Raw genomic sequence first — 22191 nt, 5'->3', positions numbered from 1 at the left:
CCTGGCTCCTGCCGGGCTGCTCCGTGCCGGCCGACGTGGGCCAGCTCTCGGCCGCGGGCCAGCCCGGAGCTTTCTTGGCCGGCCTGCCCTGCTGTGGCCAGGGTCCAGGTGAGATGGGAGAGGGAACAACTCCCCTTTCATGCAGGCAGCCGTGTCTGAGCTCATCTTCCTCCTGCGCTGGAGCCATCCCGGGGGCGTCGTGACCCCTGACAGAGCCGGAGAGCCCGGCTGCATGCCAGCTGCGGCCCCAGGGGCCAGTGTAGCTCCTGGGGTCTGCTCCCTTCCTCCTGCCCCTGGGTTCCTTCGGGGAGGAGGAGGAGGAGACGGACTTCCTGGAGACGGCTCCTGGGCAGCTCTCGTGGCCTGGCTGCAGCCCTGGCTTCTGGCTCTGTCCCCTCCGTGCTGGCCGGTGTGGCGGGCTCTGAATGGGGCTGATTGTTCACTGCCAGCTGGGGCAGAGCTGCCCGCGGGGGTGGGGAAGGCAGCAGCTTCTCCCACCATGTGTGGCCTGGGCTCCGGGGCATGGGGAGGGCTTGGGCCCGTTCCCAGAGCCTTGTCTGGCTCCGGGCACAGGCTGGCCGCGTGCCTGGGGCTGCTCCCAGCAACCAAAGTCTCTGGAGCTGGCACTCCCAAAGGGAGCATGTGCCAGGTCTGGGCATGGGGCATCCTGCTGCTTCAGCTGCCACCGCCTCGACCAAGTTGTGTCGTCTCTCCCTCTGCCTCAGTTTCCCCAGCTCGGTTGCAGAGCGAATGCCTGGCCACGTCGCACCAAGCACGGCATCACTCCTGGGGCTTCCCTCTCACCCTTGATCCCGAGGGGCTTCTCCGGTGCCCAGCATTCCCCGGCCCAGCTGCTCTTCCCCCTGCACTCAGCAGTCCCATGCTCGCTACAAGCTGGGCACAACTTCTCCAGCTGGGCTGCTGCGTCTGGAGGCAGAACGGCAGATGTTGGCGGGTGAGAGCCCGGGCAGTGGGCTGCTGGCACAGGGGCAGGCGGTGGATGTTTCCATTTTGTCAATCTGGATACTTAAGTGCGATCATTAGGCTTCAGAGTGAACGGTCCTTTTTGCTGAGCAGGCAGTGGCAGCTGGCTGTGGGGTTGGTGCTGCATCGGTTGCACACCTGCCATCTTGCCCAGGACCAGCAAGGGGTGACAGCGCGGTGACCCCTGGCCTGGCCAGAGTTTCCAGGCACCCCGGGTCCCCACTCCCCAGGCCCTCCAGCAGCTGCGGCAGGGGGCACAGGGTACCGGGGGCTTTGGTGGCGGCTGCAGCTTCTAATCTCCGGCCCTCACAAAGAGGCTCCTAATCTCGTAAAGTCATTAACCAGGTGCAGCCGGTTGGCGCGGCGAGGGGGAGGTGTGCCCCTCCCAGCTCCCAGGGCAGAGCTCGGACCCTCCGGTGGGTGCTACCCCCCGGCCCTGGCCTTGGAGGGGCGCTGGGGGCTATGGGCACGAGGGGTCCCTGGCGGTGCCCGGGCAAACCCCTCCCTGCTGCACCCTGGCTCTGATGCCAGGCTCCCTGTGCTGGCTGGGACGGCTGGGGACCCCAAGCCCCAAGCAGGGAGGGGTGTGAGGGGCTGGGGGCGGGTGCAGCTTTGCAGCCCTGCGCGGGGCGCCGGCCGCAGGTCTTATCCGGCATTAGCCTGCCCCGTGCAGATGGCGCAGGTTTAATCTGCGGATTAGCCGAGCGCCGGGGCTCGCTCTAAGTCGGGATGGCGGGCGGGAGCCAGGAGCGGGCACGCTAAGCCTCTCCTGGGCCGGGGGCGGAGGGGCATCGTGGCTGCTGTAATGCCTCCGCCTTGAGACCTCGTCCCGCCTCTGTTGGGGGGATATACAGGGCACAAGTGTGTGCGTTTGTGTGTGCGCAGGACACAAATGTGTGTGCGTGTGTGTGTGTACAGGGCATGGGTGTTGTGTGTGTACAGGGCACAAGCCTCTGTGTGCGCGCGCATGTGTGTGTGTGCATGCATGCGCATGTGTGTGTGTGTACAGGGCATGGGTGTGTATGTATGTGTGTACAGGGCACAAGCATGTGTGTGTGAATGTACAAGGCACAAGTGTGTTCATATGTACAGGGAATAAGTGTGTGTGTACATACAGAGCACAAGTGTTTGTGTTTGTACGTGCACAGGGCACAAATGTGTGTGTGTATGCATACAGGGCACAAGAGTGTGTGTGTGTGTATGTACAAGGTGTGTGTGCGTGTGTGTATATACAGGGCATGGGGGTGTGTGTGTACAGGGCGCAAGCATGTGTGTGTAAATGTACAAGGCGCAAGTGTGTATGTATGTACAGGGAATACGTGTGTGTGTGTGTGTGCACAGGGCACAAATGTGGGTGTGTATAAACGTACAGGGCACTAGCGTGTGTGTGTGCGTACAGGACATCTGTGTGCCTTCACATGCACGAGAGCATTCGCCAGGCACATGCATGTGCAGTGGGCACGGGCGTTTGCACATTGAGCACACGAGTGTGCCTGGAGGTGTGAGCGGTACCAGGCGCCGTGGGGAGCAGTGGGGGTTGAGGCTGGCGCGGGGCTGGGCTGCACGGTGGAGGCGAGGAGACTGGCCCTGAGCTGACTTCAGGGGAGCTGCGTGTCCTCGGGGCCGCGGGCACCCGTGGGGTTTCCCCGCTCGGCCCGGCCTGCGGCTTGAGGGGCTGGGCCCAGGCTGTGAGCTGGGACAACCAGGCCTGATTCAGTCTTCCTCAGGGAAACTGAGGCACGGACTGGCAGCATGGCTGGCGCCTTGTTGGGGCTGTCTGCCGGGGTCGGGGCTTTGCCGTGCCAGGCGTGACGGCACAGTCTGTGTCCCCAGGAGCTCGCAGGCTGAGCTGGAAGCACCGAGTGGAAAGTCCTCCCTGGCTGACACTTCCTGTGCCTCAGTTTACCAGCCTGCTGCCCGCATTGCAGCTGGTTGGCCTGCTCCTGGCACCCTGTGGGGTGGGCCTGGCGTGCTCTCGGCGTCCTTGGCTTTGCCCCACCCTCAGCCCCCAGGGAGCGAGAGACCACGCGAACATGAGCTGCTGGGTGGGGAGGGGGTTTCCAGCGTGAAATCCCCTCCTGGGATGTTAGGGTGGTGCCTGGCATGAGGCTGCCACGGGCTCTGGTTGGGCAGGGCCGGGGTATTTAATGCGGCAGGCTCCTCCAGGGGCTGTGGAGACGGCCGTGCGTCCGTGCCGCGGCCGGAGCTGGGCTGGTTCTGCAGGTGGAGACCAGGTGAGAGGTGTGTGGCCGGGAGCCCTCCCCAGAGCAGGTCCATGCTGGGCTAGGGACTGAGCCTCCCACCCGTGGGTCTGGCCCCGAGGGGCTTGTGCTGTCCCGGCCGTAGGGCTCCGTCCACGCGGGACCGGGTGGGTGAGACTGGAGCACGTCGAGCCGGTGTCTGCGATGGGGAGGAGCAGAGGGGCTGCCCAGGAGGTACCACTGCTGCCAACAGTGCTCCCCTCCATGCACGGTAAATGGCCCCGTTTACTCCCAGGACGGTGTTGACTCTGAAACCTAATGATGGTGACCAGTTGATTGCTTGTCCCTTCTCTGCATGTTAGCTCTGGAGGGACTTGGGGGCCGTGCTGCAATGGGGCAGTGCCCCCAGCCTGACCACGGATGGGAGTGGGGGCGTTAGGCTGTGAGGTGGAGGGAGGGGATGGGTGGGTTGGGGGGTCCATCCATAGGGGAGCACATGGCAGGAGGTGGACCGGTGCCTTGCCTCATCCCAGGATGCAGGGGAAGCCCTGAGCCCTGCTCAGCTTTGGCCTTTTCTCTCGCCAGCTCCCCTCCACAGCCATGGGGGAGCTGTTGGTGCTCTGACTGTAGACTTGGCCACAGTCCCTGCCCCTCCAACCCACCCACCCGTCCCCTTCACCTTCCCTCCTTCCCCCCACTCCCCATCAGGAGGACGGGACGGGGCTCCCACCCTAGCCCCGTGTCACTGGGACCTGGCCCCACTGGGCATGGGTGCAGACAGGTGCCCACACGCCCTGGACAGCCACTGGTGGCTTGCAGCGGGCATTGGGAAGATGGGGTGGGCAGGTCAGCGTCTGTCTGCCACGATGCCTCATGGCCCCATCTGCTCTGCTCGCGGCATAAGGGAGTTTCCAGCAGTGCCCAGGCAGGCCCGTGACATCACCTCTGTGAGGGGGCATTTTGCTCCGAGCATCCTTGTGCCTTGGCCCGGTTTTGGGGCACACGCCCAGCTGGCTCCAGGCTTTAGGGGGTGCTGACGGGATGTGGAAGGAGACCCGGCGTGCTTCCCTGAGGAGACAGGAGCTGTGCCAGGCCTTAGGGACAGCACATCTGGGGGAGGCTTGGGGTTAAGATGGGTTCTTGGACTGGCTCCTTTCCCTGCTGTATCTCCGGCATGGGAGGGTGTATCCCGGGATGGTGCCCTGGCAGCCCTGCTGCTCCCCTGGAGCTCAATGAGTGGTACACAGGTCAGGGGCTGGAAGGAGAACAAGGGATGTGCCTAAGGCTGCCTGGTGAATCGGTGGCAGAGACCTGCAAGAACAAGCCGTGCCCAGCCCAGCTGCCACCCTGCCCCTTCCTCTCCCCCCATCTCTGCCTTGCGGCGGCCGCTCCTTGGCCAGCCCAGGCGCGTGCGCCTTGCATCGCGGCTCCAGCCCCAGCCTCTCGCCCCCCTCCCCGCCCGCCTTCGCCTCCCCTCTCGCTCCGAACAAACGTCTGCTCTTGCAAAGAAGAGAAGTGACAGGGGTCGGCTCAGCGCTTTCCACATGACCTGCCCGGGAACAGAGGACGTCTTTGTTAATCCGCCGGGCTGTCAGTTCAGCCTCTTCACAAAAGGCATAAGCCACTTATTGCTGTTCTCACCCCTGACCCCGGGTCCGCGCATTGTGCTCCGGCCCTTCGGATCCGCTGCCCCCCGCGCCGTGCGGGGAGCGAGGGGGAGACGGGGCCGGCGGGGAGGGGAGGGGAGGGTGCATCTGTGCGGCCCGGAGCTCGCTTTCCAGCTGTTGAAAGCCAAGCGGAGACGAAAGGCAATGGAACAAAAGGCCGGGGGCTGCCGCGCCTCCGCCTGGGCCCTGCGCAGACGGGGGCATTGGCGGGGCAGGCAGCAAGATGCCCCCTCCCCTCCCCGGGCCCAGCCGGGCGCGAGCTAGAGCCGCCGACGGGAACCTGTGTCCTGGCCTGGGGAGGCAGCGGGTGATCTACCCAGGGACCCAAACCAGGGGGACAAAAGCTCCAACCAAAGATAGCCCGTGCCCGAGTCCGTGGGGATTATTTATATCATCCCCTAGTCTCTGCCGTCTGCAGTACCCTGCTCAGCTCAGTGTGGTCCAGAGGTCCCCGGACCGGAGAGCGCTGGGGGGCTCCGGCACATTTGGGGTTGGCAGCTGGATGGGAACTGAAGGGCACAGAGAAGGGCAAGCCTCTGGGAGAGGCGAGGGGATGCGCCGAGTGGAGGTGGACCATGCCACCAACCCCTTTCCAGGCTGCCCCACACAGCGCAGATCCCAGACCTCTTCTCCGCAGAGCCCGGCCCCGTGGGCAGTGTTTCTCGCTGCCGTGTCCCCGTATCCATCAGGGGAGGCTTCCCTGCGGGTTACCACAGACCAGTGCCCGCAGGGCTGGGGTGGTTCGGGAGGCATCCCGGGGAAGCGGAGCTGAGGGCTGAGCGGGCAGGCCTGGTCACTAATGACAGGCTTGGGCAGCCTCTGCGCTCCACGGAGCCGGCGGCAGTGTGCAGGCCTGTCGCCCCGAGCTCATGTGGGCAGGCTTATGTGCATGTGTGTGTGTAGGAGGGTGTGAGAGGGAGGAGTGGGTGTGCATCAGGGCAAGTCCAGCCAGGTGTGCACATGTGGGGGCGGGGGGTGCTGCTGTGTGTGCGCACACACAATGGGGGGAAGGTACAGCTGTGCCAGATGTGCGTGAAGAGGGCAGAGAGGGCACAACTGGGTGCATGAGAGAGGAGGGCTGTGCATGGTGGAGGTTCCCAGGTGCTCACCTGGTGCTAGGGGAGGCTGGGCAGGCTGTGGGCTGGGGGGCTCTTGCACATGTGACACACACACACACAACCCTACCCCTAGCTCCTGCATCCTCTGCACTAGCTGTGGACAGACCATTTCAAAAGGCGAGGAGGAACTCCTTGCTCGGCTGTGTGTATGAGCTACTTTATGGCCAGGTCTGTCCTTTCCCCTGCCGGCATCAGCTACCTGACCCGATATCAAACCTGGACAAAGCAGTCAGAGTGGTGGATCTCCTCTGATGCTGGTCTAGGAGCCCTTGGAGGAACTAGGAACGCTGGAGCCAGCCGTATGCAGCGGCACCGGTTTGTGCTGGTATCGCCCGTCTGTCTGTCTGCACCCTCCGTGACGCGTCAGCACCCTGGGAGTTTCTAGCATGGCAGAGATTGGAAATCCAAGCAACCCGTTGTCCTGTCTTCAGGCCAGGCATCCATGTAAGACCTCCCTGTGTGTAAAGCAGTGGATAAGTGGGCATGTGCACCCACTCTGAAGTGTGCATATATGCACATGAGCACGCAGATGTGCAGGTGTACCTGCGTACTTTCTCTGGCATGTATTCCTACGTGCATAGAAACATGCAGGTGTGTGTGTGCTTGTGCGCGTGCGTGCACCTACTCTGACATGGATTCCTACGTGCATAAGAACATGAAGGCATGTGTTTGTGTGTGTGTGTATGTGTGCACCCACTCTGACACGCATTCATACACTTATAGAAACATGCAGGTATGTGTATGTATGCACGTGTGTGCTCCCACTGGCACACATTTCTACATGCATAGCAACATGCAGGCAGGTATGTGAGTGTGTGCACAAACTCACTTTGACACACATTCCTACATGTTTAGGAACATTCTGGCATGTGTGTGTGTGCACTCACTGACACACATTCATACATGTGTAAGAACATGCAGGCATGTATATGTATGTGTGTGTGTGTGTATGTGCTTGTGTGTATGCCTGCTCTGACACACATTATTACATGCATAGGAACATGCAGGCATGGATGTGCACACCCTGTGATGCACATTCATGCATGTATAGGAACCTGCAGGCATGTTTATGTACGTGCATGTGCGCATTCACTCTGGCACGCATTTCTGCATGCATAGGAATATGCAGGCAGGTGTGTGAGCGTGTGCACAAACCCGTTCTGACATGCATTCCTGCATGCTTAGGAATATGCAAGCATGTGTGTGTGTGTGTGTATGCACTCTGACAGACCTTCATACATGTATAAGAACATGCAGGCATGTATGTGTGTGTGCGCCTGCACACCCGGTCTGACACACATTACTACACGCATAGGAACATGCAGGCAGGCGTGTGTGTGTGTGTTCACAAACCCACTCTGACACGCAATCCTAGTGCTTAGGAACATGTAGACATGTGTGTGCGTGTGCGCGCGTGTGTGTGTGCGTGTGTGTGTGTACATACTCACTTTGACAAACATACTTACTGACATGTGCATAGGAACATGCGGTAGGGATACAGGCGTCAGCTGTGCAGCGCAGTGGTTAGAGCAGGGAGGGACTGGCTGTCTCCATTGCTGGCTGGGGGAAGAAGGGGGTGTCAGGATGACATGGGGTGTAGGGGTGAAGCTGGGTACGGGGCACCCCGCTGGGAGCAGGTGCCACAGCCCATGCCTCTTCAGCCCTCCTCGTGGACCGGTGCCAGCCTCCAGGACTGGCCCCGGGTCTCCCTGCTCGGGCCCTGCCCTGCTGCCCCCGCCCCGGGGCTGGGCTGGTTTGGGCCCATTGCAGGACACCATCAGGCTTCCTCCTTGCCCAGCCCTGCCCGCGGGCAGGGGTGCATAACCTCCGGCTGTCTGGGGGCAGCTGGGAGAGAAGTGCCAACATATTGTGTGGGATCTTGCCTCACACATAATTACCGAGCTGTTCCAGGATGAGTAATCACCACCGCCCGCCCGGTGACAAGCGGCTTGGGCTCCCGCAGCGCCGGCCTGCCCACGCCGGCGCTGCACACGGGCCAGCCGGCACGCATGCCACCCCCCTGGTCCTGCCAACGGGGAAGCCAGGGACCCGCGGGCATCAGGCATGTGGGTCTCTGCCTTCACCTGGCTTTGAAGGGGCATGGGCGGTGTGGATGTGGGGGCTGGCAGGGGGTGCAGAGGCTTTGGGGTGCAGAGTGTCGCCCGTCCAGGGTGGGAGCAGAGCACGAGCTCGGCTCTGGGGAGCTCATGTCTTGGCATTGAAGGGCTCTGAGTCATGGCCGGGGTAGGGCAGACTGGGACCCCCCTGCGGGAAGGACGAGGCTCTGAGGGGGGGATGCCAGGACTGTCCGAGGAGGCTGGTCCAAGAGGGGGGTCACTCCGGTGCCTGGAGAGGGTCCATGCAGCAAAGCCACCCCAGGGAGTGGGTTTGGTGCAAGACAGTGGGGATGGCCGGGGACAGCCAGGGTTGGGTCCACGGTTCCCATTAACCCTTTAGCGCGCCACCTCCGCTCGCCGAGGAGAACGTGCTGGTGCCTGGCACCGTTCTCCCTGCCCCCCCAAAGGGTTAACACGCTCATCTTCGGGCTGCCGTTGCCGTGTTTTTAATTATGGGTTCTCAGCTCGGTAATTGCAGGCTCCGACTTTCTGGAAAGCAAACATGCCGGAGAGACTTCAATCCGGCAGCCAGGCGCGCGCCAACGGGGGCTGCTGCGGGGGGAAGCATCCGTCCGGCTGCCTAGAATAACCCTCAAAATGCTTCCCCTGCGGGGACCCTGGTGTGCCAGGCTGTCCTTGCCCTCGCAGCCTGTCAGCCCTGCCGTGCCCACTGTCCAGGGGGATTATGCTCCGCGGCGCCTGTCGGCATCAATTGTGGGCAGAGCCTTGACCCACAAGCCTCAGTCTTCCCCGCCTGCCTGCCTTTGCTCCCGGCAGGGAAAAAGGAGCCTGTTTTGCTCTCACTGGAGCTCAAAGGGCCTGCTCCTCCGGCAAGGATACCAGGGCACACTAGCCCTGCCATGCTCTGCTCCCAGAGGGAGCCGTGGAGGGGGCCTAGCGTGGCTGCAGATGTGTGGCCTAACGAGGGAGCAGGGTCCCCTGCCCCGTGACAGTAATTGTGGTGGGAGGTTGAGGACTCATAGCAATAAAGCCCCAGCATGAGCGGCTTCCCCGACAAAGGGAGCTGGCAGGAGGCCGCTGGCTTCAGATGTAAACACTGCAAAAGCCTTGTTGTGGTCAGCGTGGCCTCGGGGCCGGGGGAGAGGAAACGTCTCTCTGGAGCAGAAGGGGCTCCGAAATCACGGACTGAGCCTGCCTGCCCTGCTTCCTTTGCGCCAAGGTGCCCAGGGCCCTTGCTCTGCTCCTCTTCCTTCCACCCTCCTTCCAAGAGGCTGTGCCCCGGGGGCGCGTCTACATGTGCATTAATGCACTTTTTTAATGTGCATTAAATGTAGTACCTCCAGTGTGAGGTATTAGGCATTTGCACATTTTTTTAGTGATGCTTAATGTGCAGTAGACTATTTTACTGCACGTTAGTGTAATGTCACAGTTTTTTGCGTGATGCATTCATGTGCAGTAAAATAGCCTACTGCACATTAAAGCACATGTGTAGACGTGCCCCTGGAGCATGCACCAGCCTGCCAAGACATAGGCCCAGGGATGCCGTTCATGGTGGGGAAGGTCTGAAGCACCCGGTGCGGTTGTTATTGGAGGGGCACGAGGGGGGCAGTGGCCGGAGGGGCAGGCATGGTGATAGCAAGCACCTGCTGTCCCCGTCTCCTGGCCTGTGGGCAGCGTGACTCCTGCCCAGACTTTGGTCAGTGGGTCTGGGAGCACATCCGAAAGCCCATGGCACGTTGGGCAGAGATGGAGAGCCAGGATGGGCAATGGGGCGCATGAGACAGCCGGGCTGCTTGCTCAGGGAGTTAGCAAGCGGGCCATATGCTGTGCCCCCCGCCCCGGCATTTCTCTTGGGTTGTGTATCACTGAGGGCTGGAGCCAGTGTCCTGCCCCCAGAAGTGTATGTCCTCTGAGACTCCCCACCAGCTCTTAGCTGTGTAGGGTGCATGACACACAGGCAAACCATTGAGATTCCTTCAAGCGGGGGGCAGCGATGCACATGCACGTCCCCACACCCCACGTTGCGTGCCAGTTCCAGCTCTGCCTTCAAGCCTGGATCTACCCCCGTGTGCCTGGCTGCCTGGCAAGGGGGTATCCGTGCCGGGGCAGCTGCTAACACACGGGCCAGTAAAGACCTCCAAAGCAGAAACGCTTGGGTTCGGCAGTGGTCAGCAGTGGTCCTGGCACACCCAAGGGCTTTTCCATGTGCCGTGCATTCACGAATGCACACGCAGCGTCCAGGTCTGGACTGCGAGACTCCCCCAGCGGATGGGGTGGGGAGAGGGTTTGTGCCCTTGGAGGAGCCAGCAGGCTGCGGGATGTCTGGCCTGGGTGCCCGGAGGCAGGGCAGGGCAGGGAGAGCCAGCTGCTGGGTCCCAGCTCTTTTGCATATCAATGGGCAGCCCCAGCTCCCAGCCTCCCCCCTGGGGCAGGAGCTATTCAGAGCTGATTACCGCACTGCCTGCCCTCCTCCTTGGAGCTGGGGAAGGGGGGAAGGCTGCAGCCAGGATGTCCCCAGTGTCTGGCTAATGCCCAGGGGGCCGGGGCTGGCAGCTTCCTGACTTGTGTTTCCGGGGGCTCACCTGGAGGCAGCTTCAAAGTGGCCCCTGGTGCCGGGCACTGGGCTGGACCCATTCTAGAGAGGGGACAGTCGGGTCAGGACTTCACAGCCTTGCAGCGGGGCTCAGAGCTGCGCAGGTCAGAGCCCCACTCTGCTGGGTATCGTCTTGGTGCACCCCGTTTCTGGTGCCAGGAGAGGCCAGGCGTTGCTTGCCCTGCTCGTCATCCAGCCCAAAGCCACAGCAGCCCCAGCCCAGGCTGGGGCACTCCTGCTGGAGGTGCCCCCTGCACACCCCTCTCTCCAGCATGCCCAGGGACCCTGTGCCCTGCTTTAGTGCCCGCAGCCTGATGCTGGTGGTGGGGGTGTGATGGAGCCAGAGGACTGCAGCAAGGACGCAGTGGGGTGCAGATGAGGCAGGGGGTCAGGTTGGGCACAGCCAAACCCCCTAGGAAGGCTGGAAAGCAGACCCCAGGGTGGGGAAAGGGCAGTGCCAGCTGCCTTGCTGCCATGGGCCATGACAGCAGGGAGGCCATTGGGCAGCCGTGCGGTTTTGTGCCCCCGTGATGAGAACGCGGCGCTGGGACGATCGCTTCCACCCGGGCAGCATCGCCTGCTCGACAAGGTCTGGTTTGTATCGGCTGCAAAGAGAGCTGCTTTTTCCCCCAACTTTTGTTGCCCCGGAGGGTCTCCCTGCGGTTACGCTGTCATTTTTTCCTTGCAATACCCCAGGCGGGGACCGAGACGTGCGAATGGGCCGGCGGCCGCGGGGCTAATGCGCTGTCAGGACACGCTAACGCGCACGGCCTGCCTGACAGCTCAATTCTTTCCACATTAATAACGCCGCGTCCACCTGCGCCAGGCAAGGTCGCGCCAGCGCACCAGCGCCTGCCCCCTAGGGGCTCCCGCAGGAACTGGTCCATCATTGGCTGCCCCCTAGCCAATCCCCTTCCAGCGTTGCCCAACGTTTTCCCGACTCCCGAAAAGCTAAGGACACGGATTGGCTGTGGGGGGCTGGGTGCTCTCCTGATTGGCTGTTGGGGGTAAGGGATTGTTCTGATTGGTTGCTTCTCCTCCTATGGGAAGAGCCCATCTCTTCTGCCTCCTGACCCACTGCCTGGAGTGACAGTGGGGCAACAGCCCTGGCTCCTTGTGGCTGGGCTGGCGGTGGGGGGAAGGATCTTCATGTTGCATGTGGGGAAACTGAGGCACGGAGTGGCGCTGGGACCTGCAGGGCAGCCAGCCATGAGACCCACATCTCTTGGCTCCTAGGGGGGCTCTGGGCTGTTGCAATCAGCCATGCTAGCACCACTGGCTCCAGCCCTGGCCCTGTTATACACCTCCACGGCCTGCTCCATCCTGCCCCAGCTCCAGGCACGGGGCCGGCTGGAGCACCTTCGCCATTAGCCCTTGGCAGCCAGCCTGCCTGGGTAGCCAGCGCGGCATCTGTGGAGCGTCAGCGCCTCCTGCATCAGCGGCACGTCTGAGGTCCCCGTCTTCCCCCACAGCTTTCCCCGTGCCCCCTCCCTCCCTGCGCCAGCACCTCGGGGCGCTCATTAACAAGTTAGTGCCCAAATCACTCGGCCTGCCCCTAATCGGTTGTGAGTCTTTGAGGACATGGCCAGAGCGCGGGGCCCTCCCCTTCGGGGGGGATGGAGAGATGGTTTATTCGGCTGGACAGATCCCTCCTAATTGAGCTGATACTCTGTGCTCACAAACAGATGGTTGCTTTGCATCAATTATTCCTTATCTGTGTAGCTGGGAATGATTTACTGACAGATAGCGCGGGGAAACCGAGTGGGCCGGGCCACGCGCCCCTGCCACGGCTGCCCCCTGGCCACGCACCATTGTGTGCGTGGGTGTTTCTTGTGCCTTGTGGCCTGGCCTCTGGGTGCTTCGTGGCTCTGGGTCCCCGTGGCAGGTGCTGCGGTCCCTGTTGCAGATATACTGCTGGGGTTCAGCCACTCTTCTCCCCGCAGTTTGCCGTGGTCTGCGCTCTGCAGGCTGTGTGCTGGATCCTCTGCTGTGCCAGGAGGGGACACGTGGCATGCCTCTCCGGTCTGGGTTGGGGGGATGTACATGGGGGGTGTTGGCTGGCTCTGGCTCGGAGCTGTTCCTGCAGCAGCAGGTGGAGGGGTGGATGGGCAGTGAGGAGCAAGGCGGTCACTGGGCGGCGTGGACGGTGGAGGCAGCTGGAGCCCACGGGTGCAAGGGCATGCGCTGCAGTCTGTCTGTGTGTCCATCCATCCCTGGCCCGTGGCTCCCACCTGGAGTTTTCCTACCTCCTGGGCCCTTTTGGAAGACCCCCGTGCCACCCCACCCAGCGATGCCATCTGGCAACCACTCAGGCATATGGCCAGGTCGGGGTTGTCTGCTTGGTGCTTTCCCAGCCCACCCGTCCCCCCCTGCTCCAAGGAGGCTGGTTGTTCAAGGCAAAGAGCCCGGGACTCCTAGATCCAGCCCGCTTTTCCCCTGGCACCGGGGCCAAGCTGACAGCAGAGCAGTCTGGGGCTTTGGAGAGTGCTTTGTCAATGGCTGGCGGCCTTCCCGGTGCAAGGCGGGAGGGAAAACCCAGGCAGGGTTGGTGCACTGGAGCTGGGGTCTGGTTCATCCTGACCTGCCTCCCATCTGTGCAGGGTGAGGAAGGGCCGTGGGGGCTCCCTTGGCTTTGGCGGCGTGGGGCATGTTCAAGAGAAGCCCCAAGGCTGGTGCCAGCTGAGCATCTCTGCACAACTGCTTCGGTGCAGAGCTGCCCCGGCCACGAGAGCACTGGCCCGGGCAGCTGGTAACAGCCTATTTACCAAAGACACCTTCGTCAGCACGGGCTGGAGGAGCTGCTGCCAATCACAGCAAGCAGCGGTGTTTAATTAATACCTGATCCGGCATCTAATATCCCTTTAATTGCTCCCTGATTGCCTGTTGCCCGATGCAGCGAGCATTACCTCGACGGGAATAACGATAATAATAATTAATAAGGCCTCGCACCACTCCCCAAGCCCAGCCCAGCAGCCACCACCCTGCTTCCCAAGGAAGGAGGCGATGTTTTCGCCTGGCACCGGGGCGCAGCTGTCTCTAGGGTGGAGCGAACGGTGTGGCCTGGAGAGAGGGTCACGTCTCTCACGCTGATAAGTGATGGCCCGATGCCCTTCGCACTGCCAGCATGTGACACGGCTTGGTGACGCCCTGTGACTGGGCTCCGAGCCCTGCTGCATGCCGCCCGGGTTAGTGATTAACTCGGCTGTGGGCTCCCGGGGGTGACACCCGATCAGCAGGCACACCCCAGAGCTGCCTTGCCCTGGATGCACAAATTGCTCCTCTCTCAAGCCCCAGACAGCTCCTAGGGTTGGAAGGGAGGAGTAGTGGGTCCCTTTGGTCCCCCCCAGAAGTGCTCCTGGGGGTATCCGGCACATGCATCTGTGCCGTGCAGTGCCCGGCTCCAGTGGCCAGGCAGGAGGGCTGGGCTGGGCACAAAGCAGCCTCTGCCCTATGCTCCCCAGGAAGGAGAGGCGTGATGTTCCTGGCACCCGCCGGCATCCTGACCCCGGGGCCAGCGGGGAGCGGGCTCCGCCATCTCCTGGGAGACGCTGAATAGGCAAGCAAAGCCTCCGCCACCCGCCATTCAGCAGGGCAGGGGAGAGCACAAAGAGCTTGTCTTCAGCCTGTCGGGGCCGGCTCTGGTGGGTGACACGAGAATGGCGCGGTGGGGGCTGGCTAGCACCAGAGACCCCAGCGTCCCCCGCCTGTCTCTAGGAAATACCATCAAGACGCCTCTCCATCCACCCTGTCTCTCAGGAGGGAGCCATGCCAGGGCCCCCACCATAGCGTGCAGCGCTTAGGGCCCCGGACCCCCATGTTGCGGTGGCTGAAGGCAGGCGGCTGTAGGGTGGGCGGCATGGCCTGCACCCCGAGATGACTGTGGAAAGCCAGCCTGGAGGAGGCTATGGGGGGAGTACGGTGACCTCCTTTTCAAAATGGAAAGGTGGGATACATGCCTACCGCCTCCCACCTCCGCTGGGGGCACGGCTGGAGAGGAGCTGAGCGGAGCCGGGGCAGATGCGGCCTGCCCAGGGGGCACCTTGCCACAGCGGCGAGGGAGAGCAGCAGGGTGGGGAGCCCTGAGGCTGCAGCAGGCAGCCTGCATCCGCCCCCGCCCTGTGCACAAATCTGGGGGGTATCTGCCCCCCCCACTCACCCCCATAAACTTACCTGCAAGGAGCTGCTCTCCACACTGCCTGGCTGTATTCCCAGCCATGTGTATGTGTGCAGGTGCATGCACGCACGTGGCACCCCCTGCGTCCCACTCCCCCCAACCCCAAGCAGCTTGCAAGGGAAACCCTGCCCCTTCCCAAACCTAGATTCCTGCACGATTCTGTGAATCCGGAGCAGCAAATGTTGTCCTGGAGTCATGAACCCTGGGGCTGGGACTTGATGTTCCCATTCCAGGACAGTCCCACCCATTAGGGATGGGCGGTCACCCAAGGGGATGTCGTGTTAACTTAGGAGCCCCTCTGTGGCTTGGGATCTGCAGCGCTCTGGGCCTGGAAGCCTGCCAGGCTGTCTTCAGTGCTGGCCTGTGTGATGATTTGGTTGGGTCTCAACCCTAGCCCATGTGCCCTGCAGTCCCCATCGCACCCTCCGCCACTGAGGCGGGCACAAATGCCACCCCCTGCCATCCTCAGTGGGTTTCCCTCCCGCTCCGGTGGTGGCCCCTGCCGGGCAGGGCAGGCGTGAGGCGTGCTGGTCCGGGCAGCGCATGCCGCGGCTGTCTGGGCTGTTATTTATAGACCCGGAGGAGTGCCGTCTCCAGGGTGCTCACCTGGCACATCGTGCCGGCTGCACATTCCCTGGCCTGAGACATGGGCACTGCAGGGGTGGGCAGGAGACATCCCCGGGCAGGGCTGGGGCAGGGGGTCATGGCCAGAGTCGCATCCCCTGCGCAAGAAACTGCCTGCCCTACCCAGGGCTTTGCATTTTCTCAGGCTGCATTTTGCAAGCAAAAGCTGGTGCCACCCTCCCTCCCTGAGGCTATGCAGACTGCTGCTTGCCCCTTTTTTTGGAGTCCCAGCCTTGCGGGGGCAGGCAGGGAACGGGTAGGGCTTGGCTCAAGGTGCCCTCCCTGTGTCGGTTGGCGGGTCCTGAGTTCGAGTCCCATGCAGGTTGCTTCTCGCCTCATCAAAACTCCCCTGAGGCTGGAGGAGAGTGCTCTCACGAAGCCAAGGTAGCAGGAAGCCAGCATTTGTTGCATGCCCAGTGAGTCATGGGCTGAATTCACCCACTCCTGATGCAAGCAGGATTGCCCCTGTGAGCTTCCCCAACTGCACCGTGGTGCCCGCCACCTTCGCCAGCTCACTGCCTTGAAGCTAAGGAAGCCCGTGTGCTCTGGCTGCCAGCCGGTCAGTGAAGCGCGTCACCGTGGAAAGGGCTGGATTAGGGCCATAGGTTGACAGGGACCCCGAACCTCAGCCATGGGGCTGTGGTGGTGAATAAAACCCCAGAGCCACCACCTTGCCTGCCTGTGCCCCAGCGTCTGTGCCAGGCCACGCGTGTGCAGCGCCGAGGCCAGGCCTGCATTGCTTTGGTGGCTGTCGCTTTATTAAAGATAAACCGAGCCGACGGGAGTACAAGCTGTTTTCTTCGATGCGCATAAACTGGGAGGGTGACAGGCACAACAAACAAGGGCACGGAGCAGCGCCGAGCCAGCCGGGATTAGGAGCCGCGTGAGGCATGGCCAGGAGCGATGGCAGGCAGCGGAGGCTTAGCAGGGAGGATTTAGGGTCGGGGAGATGATACCGCCAACCCGAGCGCATGCAGAAATGTTGCCACTCAAGTGTAATAATAGGCGACGGAGGCATTTTGAAGGGCTTTGAGCCTCCTGCTCGGGGATCTGGAGCCCAGCGGTGTGTGGCTGGTGGATGGGGCGAGGAGTGGGGTGGATCCGGAGAGGGTGCACGTGGGCAGCGCTGTGGCCATGCTGGGGCTGCCCGGGAGGAGGGATGGACCCCAGTGCCCACTCGGGGAGAGGATGCCGGTCCTAACAGGCTCCTTCCTGAGCTGTCACCGGGCCTGGGAGGGAGCTGCTTGGCTCAGCTGCCTGGGGACCGGGGACATCCTCACTGCCAGAGGCAGGACATGAGAGCCGGGGTGCAGCGGGGTCCAGATCCAGCTCCTGGCTCCCCAGCTCCAAGCTCCAAGCCGGCTGCCCCCTGCACAGCGCCTCTGATCTCAAGGAAAGCCTGGCTGGGGAGCAATCAGCTGCAGCCTAATCAGCCGGCTGCTGCAGAGTGATGCTGCTTTGATTCATGCCCTCCCTCCGCCCCCCCTCTCCCCAAAGCCTTTCTTGTCTGGGCCTGGCTGGGAGCGCTCGCAGGCTGCTGTCGCCCCAGAGAGCTGCGGCGCTGGCTGGCAGGCGAGCACCGCGCAGCTCCCCTCGGCTGCCACGTGCGGCCGGCCGGGAAGACAACAAAAGCAGCTCGTGCCTCCCTGCCCTGGCACCCCCGGCCCCCACCCGGCGCTCGTCGGAGGAACCGGCTTGCTCCAGGCTGGTAGCAGCGGGGCTCGGGGAAGAGGGATGGAGCCTGTAGAAGCCGTGCGGGGAAAGGCTCTGAATCCCTGTCCTTCTGCTTTTGTTGCAGGCCTCGTCCTCCTCTTTCGAGACACCTGCCCTCAAGGCCGTGGCCGGCGAGCCCAGGCAGCGCGGGGTGGGCGCCGGCGAGAGCCCGGGAGCGGGGAACGGAGCTGCCCAGGACGTCGGCTCTGACCGCGGCCAGCGGACGGGTTTGGATGTGGACGGCGCCGACCCAGGAGCTACAAGTAGGTGCCGGATTTGCCATCTGGGAGTTGGGGGACTTGCAGGGAGACATGGGGGGCTCTGGGATGGGATACTGGGGTCCTGCTGTCTGTGCCGGTGGTGCTGGGGGCAAGGGCACTGCTTTTCCCCTGGCCTGGCTTGGCAGGCATGTCAGGTGTGAGTCCTATGAAGCGATGGGGGCACGTAACCCCTTCCAGCCCTTGCCCCCAAGCTGAGGAAGCTGGAGGGAAGCTCAGCCCCTGGCTCAGTTCCTCTGGTGATGGAGACTGCTGTGGATTAGGTCGGAGGGCCTTTGCATTCATACTGGGGGCTCTTTCTGGACATGGGGTGCTCCTCTCCGTGGGCACCTTGGCCTCCCCTGGGCCCTGAGAGCGCTGGTGCAAGTGCCGCTGGAAGTCCGCGTGTCTTGTCTTCGCCAGCGTGGAGCAGACAGCTGCCAGGCCTGGGGAAGGGTCCCAGCCGGGTGGTCTGGCCTGGCTGCTCAGGACCGGCTTCCCTCACTGTTGTCTGAGCACCGAGCGTGGGGGCAGAGCACGGGTGAAAGTCGTTGCAGTCGGAGAGAGGTTGTGACAAACAGGTGGCGGTGGGGTGGGTGGTCTCAGCCCAGCCCTGACCCCCCAACTTCCCAGACTCTCCCAGCTGTTCGGGCTCCTCAAGCCACCTTATCCCACGTTAGCGCTGTCACAGGAGGATGAGAGCGGGAGGTCCTCACCCTCGCACCATCCATGCATGCAGGAGCCAGCCCTGCCGCCCCGCTGGCTGCGGCGATGGGTACCGGGAGGCCTGGGGCATGGCGCGAGATCCGTCTGGCTTCCCGGAGCCAGCGGCCTCGTCAGTCCGGAGGGGCAGCATTCTTCGGGGAGGCGTCACGCAGCTCCCGGGAGGGGCCTGTGTGGGAGCTGCGTTCCCGGCGGAGCCTGGGCTCCTTTGATGTGGAGGTGGCCACCCGCTCTAGCAGCTGGCATGGGGGACTGGGAGGATGAGAGGCTGGGGCAGCCGCAGGTGCAGCAGGCAGCGCTGCCTGGGGAGCATGCCAGGCAGGCCGGTTTCCATGCCAGCGCTGCGTGTGCATGCAGGGAGGGGCTGGACCATCCCCGGCTCTGCCGTGACGTGGTCCCCACGCTGCCGGGGGCTGCATGTTCCTCGCTCCAAGCCGCCCGGTGCTCACATCCCGCAGCCGGGAGGGAATAGCTGCCGGGCAGGGCGGGGGCGAGCGGGGCTGACCCCTTGCCGAGCTCTCGGCACGGGGGTGACGGGGCAGGGAGAGCCCTTCGCCATTTGCAAGCTGTTCCCAGCCAGGCAGGGGGAGAGGCGGGGGCGAGACGGGAGCCGTGGCCTGGAACCGTCCCCGCATTTATTACCCTGCCATCGGCTGCCGGGCAAAGGTGACATTGACTAATGGCTCGTTACCCCCCTGCCACATTTCATCTGGCTAGCCACGGCAGGGCGCTTGCTTCCTCCGCCCAGGGGCCGCCACGCGGGCATCTCCTCTCCCCGCCTGGGCCCGAGCGGCGGCCGGGGGTGGGCTGCGACGGCGGTCCGGGGCGAGAGAGCTTGCTGCGAGGCAAAGGGCGTGCGTGCCAGCCGGGAGGCTCAGTGACGGGGAGGTTATTCCAGCCCAAGGGCAGCCCGTCCGCCTGCCCATGTGCATGTGCACACACATAGGCATGCACACACACCCCTTGCTGCAATGTCCAGGGCTGCCTTCAGCTCCTGTGGGCAGCTCACCCCTTGCCTCTCCCTGCAAGCGTCAGGGATGGGGGGAGAAAGGGCACGTCCCAAAGCCCTGGAGGCCAGTGGCCCCTATCCTGCAAGCTGGGAGCTGGAGGCCTCTTTCAGCCCTGCCCCTGGTTTCTCTGTTGCTTCCCAGCGTGGCCCTCCTGGCTGGAACAGCCTGGGCTCGAGGATGATTAAACCCTTGGCAGCTCAGAGAGCCGGGGTTTGCTTTTGCACCGAGGACTGATGAAGATTGCAGCAAGGGAGCAGCCTCCGCATGGAGGAAAGGGAAGGAGGGCAGCTCAGGGCTGTGCCCCAGGGCAGGGGGAGGCAGCTGGGGAGGCCTTGTGCAGCCAGGGACTTTCCGGGGTAGGAGAAGGAGCTGTCTAATGGCTGCGAACCAAGCGGCTGCTTCCAAGAGGCAGGGCCCTGGGGAATCCAGGCCTCGCCCTGAGCCGCTCCAGGGCAGACGCTCCTCCTCACAGGGAGACAGAGCCTGGCTTGCAAGGCTGCTGCTTGCGTGGGAGGGCACCGGGCAGCGGGAACAGCAGGTTCTGCCAGGCCAGAGGCAACGTTCACGGCTCCCCTTGGCTTGGAGACGTAGAGCCCTCGGTCTGGGGGTGCAAACGGGGACTCGGGGTCCTCCTCCAATCTCTGCTGCTCCTTGTCTTCCCTTGCCTCGCTGCAGGCCCTGCCCGAAGACAGGCCTCTGCCCTGTCCCTTCCGGCAGGACCGTCCCTGAGTCATCTCCATCCCTACAGGGGAATGAAGGAGGCAGGGGAAGTCATGGGATTAAAGACTGTCACAAAGCAGACTAATTCGGGCACCGTCTGACCGCTGAGTCCTTGTTGTTTTACTAAGGGAGACTTTTGGGTGTAATTTCCGACACTGTGTATGACCCCCCTTCCCGTCTTGGGTAGACAGCAGGGTTTTTGGACTGTGAGCTCCACACTACGTGCCTCTGCTGATTGAGCCGCTGGTAGCAGAAGTAGGTTGTTATCCTGGGGGTCGGATCAGTAGAGAGGGGAGCGATGCATATCGGAGACTTAGAGCTCGTCGGCTGCAGGGGTGGGGATTTTGGTCTCTGGTTCTTGTCCTCTTTCTGCCTTTACCCCCCTGTGCTCCTGTCTGACCGCTCACCCCACGAGCAAAAGGCAACAGGGCGCATTTCAAGGCCTGGGCGCTCGGTGATACGGTTCAGAGGAGTTTTAGCAGCGTGTTTCCCCCCAACCTGGCTCGTCGACATAGCTGAACTGCTTGAGCCGAACCTACAAACTCCGTCCGTCCCCCAGCAACCCCGGGGCAAAGGGCTGAAGAGACCAAAACCAGGGGCCTGAAAGTGGGAAGTGTCAAACGGCCTGAATTCGGGACTGCGTCGCTGCCTATACCTCCCGCCTCCACGCGCACGCGCGAGACCTTTGCAGACATATAGGCGAGCGCCGACAAAGCCACAAATGCATTCACTAGGAAAATTAAAAAATTAACAAGCATTGGCTCACACTAGATTAGTAAAGGCAGTGAGATAAAAGCGGCTCTTTATACCTTGTGAGAATTGCTGATAAGGGCATTTGTTCCTCTGTATTCTTGAAAAAGAATGCAATAAAAATTTAAAATTGAAAGAAAGAAAGAAAAAAAGGGAGGGGGAAGAAAGCGCCGGCCGGCACGACGGGTGCTAAGCAAGATGGGCGCCGCGGCGGAGAGCGCCGGGCTCCGCGCAGCTGAGCTGGGACCTGCGGAGGGAGAGGACGTGGGCTGGATGGAGAAGACGAGGGGGTTGGAGGGAAGGGGTGGGTAGCATAGTTTCTAATGCACCTATTGCTGGGGTCCTGCTGCTTCGTCTTGGCAAGGCCATGCAGGCCTGGAGCGTCCCGCGGCTGAGCAGGGTGGTGCAGTGGCTAGCGGGCTCCCCGGGCCCGGGCAGACTGTCCTGGCTTCTGACCCAGGGAGTCCAGGTGAAACAGCTGGAGCCCAGCGCTGCGCCTCTGCGGTTTGCTGCCCGGTGGCGGGGTCTGGCCGGAGGCTTCAGTCCTTTGCTCATCCCATAAACATGCTTGGCAGGGCACGGCAGCGCAAGGGCCTTTTGCAGCCATTACGTTTGAGAGCTATTCATGGGGATGGATGCCCCGGTACTGGGGTCCCCTCGGGGCTAATCACAGACAAGGCTCCCCAGCCCAGCGTCATCGTTATCCTCGCCTCTGGCCGGCTGCAGACAGCTGCCTCTGATGGAAGATCGCGCTGGGCGGATGCTGAGTGACAGCTCATTTCCAGCACGAGGGTGGGGGGAGCCTGGCGCTGCCAGGGATGCCGGATATCTCCCGGTGGGAGGTCAGGTTGCTGCTCTCCGCCGGACCTGGGAATGGGAAGGACGGGATGCTGGAGTGGCTGTTCTGGTGTAAGTGTCCAGCCAAGGACTGGAGATGCAACACCCTTGTTTCTTGGTCGCCTTCACCCAGGGGGCCCTGGCAGAAAAGCCAAAGGTGATGCAAAGCCCGGGAGGGGAGGGGAGGGGAGCGGTGCGGTGGGCACATCCATGCCCTTCTCCCTGCCAGGTGTGCCTGCCCTCCCTCATGCCGCGTGCAGTGGGCCCGGTCTGTGCTCTTCCGTCTGCCCAGGAGGTGGCGTGGCGATGCCCTGAGGTCCTCCCCCAGCCCCCAGCACTGGCAGCCGGCCGGCCCTGCAGCCCTTATCTCTGCAGGGTGCAGGCTCCTGCCGCCCTGGGTGCCGGTGGCTCTGGCTCCCGGAGGCGCCAGGACGGGCTGGCACCTGGGAGCGCTCCCTGCCCGGGGCCAGGCCCCATGGGGACACCGCGGGGGGAGCTGCCCCCCCAAACCCCGCCGCTAGGCCTGGGGCTGTGGGTCCTTGGCAGGCGTCAGGAGGGGGTCGGGCCTCTGCTGGGGGGCTTGAGATGGGGGAGCCGCCTGGGCAGGAGCCCTGAGGGCAAAGCCAGCGCCTCCCCCGCCCCCACGCTGCCCCGTGGGGCTCCCAGGCCTGCCCCCCAGGCCCCATTGCCCCCTTCCAGCCCCGCTGGGGGACGCCTCCCCCTGGGCCTCTTGCACCCCTCC

At 63.0% G+C, this 22191-nt stretch overlaps 1 protein-coding gene across 4 annotated transcripts in view; it reads left to right on the top strand.

Annotated features, from left to right (window-relative positions):
* The window catches only part of GSE1 (Gse1 coiled-coil protein), a 194380-nt gene that overhangs the window by 41649 nt on the left and 130540 nt on the right, over window positions 1–22191 (top strand). For all 4 annotated transcript variants that reach the window (XR_003093837.1, XM_025203090.1, XM_025203092.1 and 1 more), the window contains exon 2: window positions 17238–17415. Coding sequence is in view for 3 of the 4 variants with exons in the window: in XM_025203090.1 (XP_025058875.1) it covers window positions 17238–17415 (178 nt within the window). In the remaining variant the exon portion in view is untranslated. The remainder of the gene's footprint in view (window positions 1–17237; window positions 17416–22191) is intronic.

The sequence above is a fragment of the Alligator sinensis genome, unplaced genomic scaffold (genome assembly GCF_000455745.1).
Source record: "Alligator sinensis unplaced genomic scaffold, ASM45574v1 scaffold228_1, whole genome shotgun sequence".
Taxonomy (NCBI): Eukaryota; Metazoa; Chordata; order Crocodylia; family Alligatoridae; genus Alligator; species Alligator sinensis.
The sequence above is the reverse complement of the archived record's forward strand: the minus strand, read 5'-3'. Positions and strand labels throughout refer to the sequence as shown.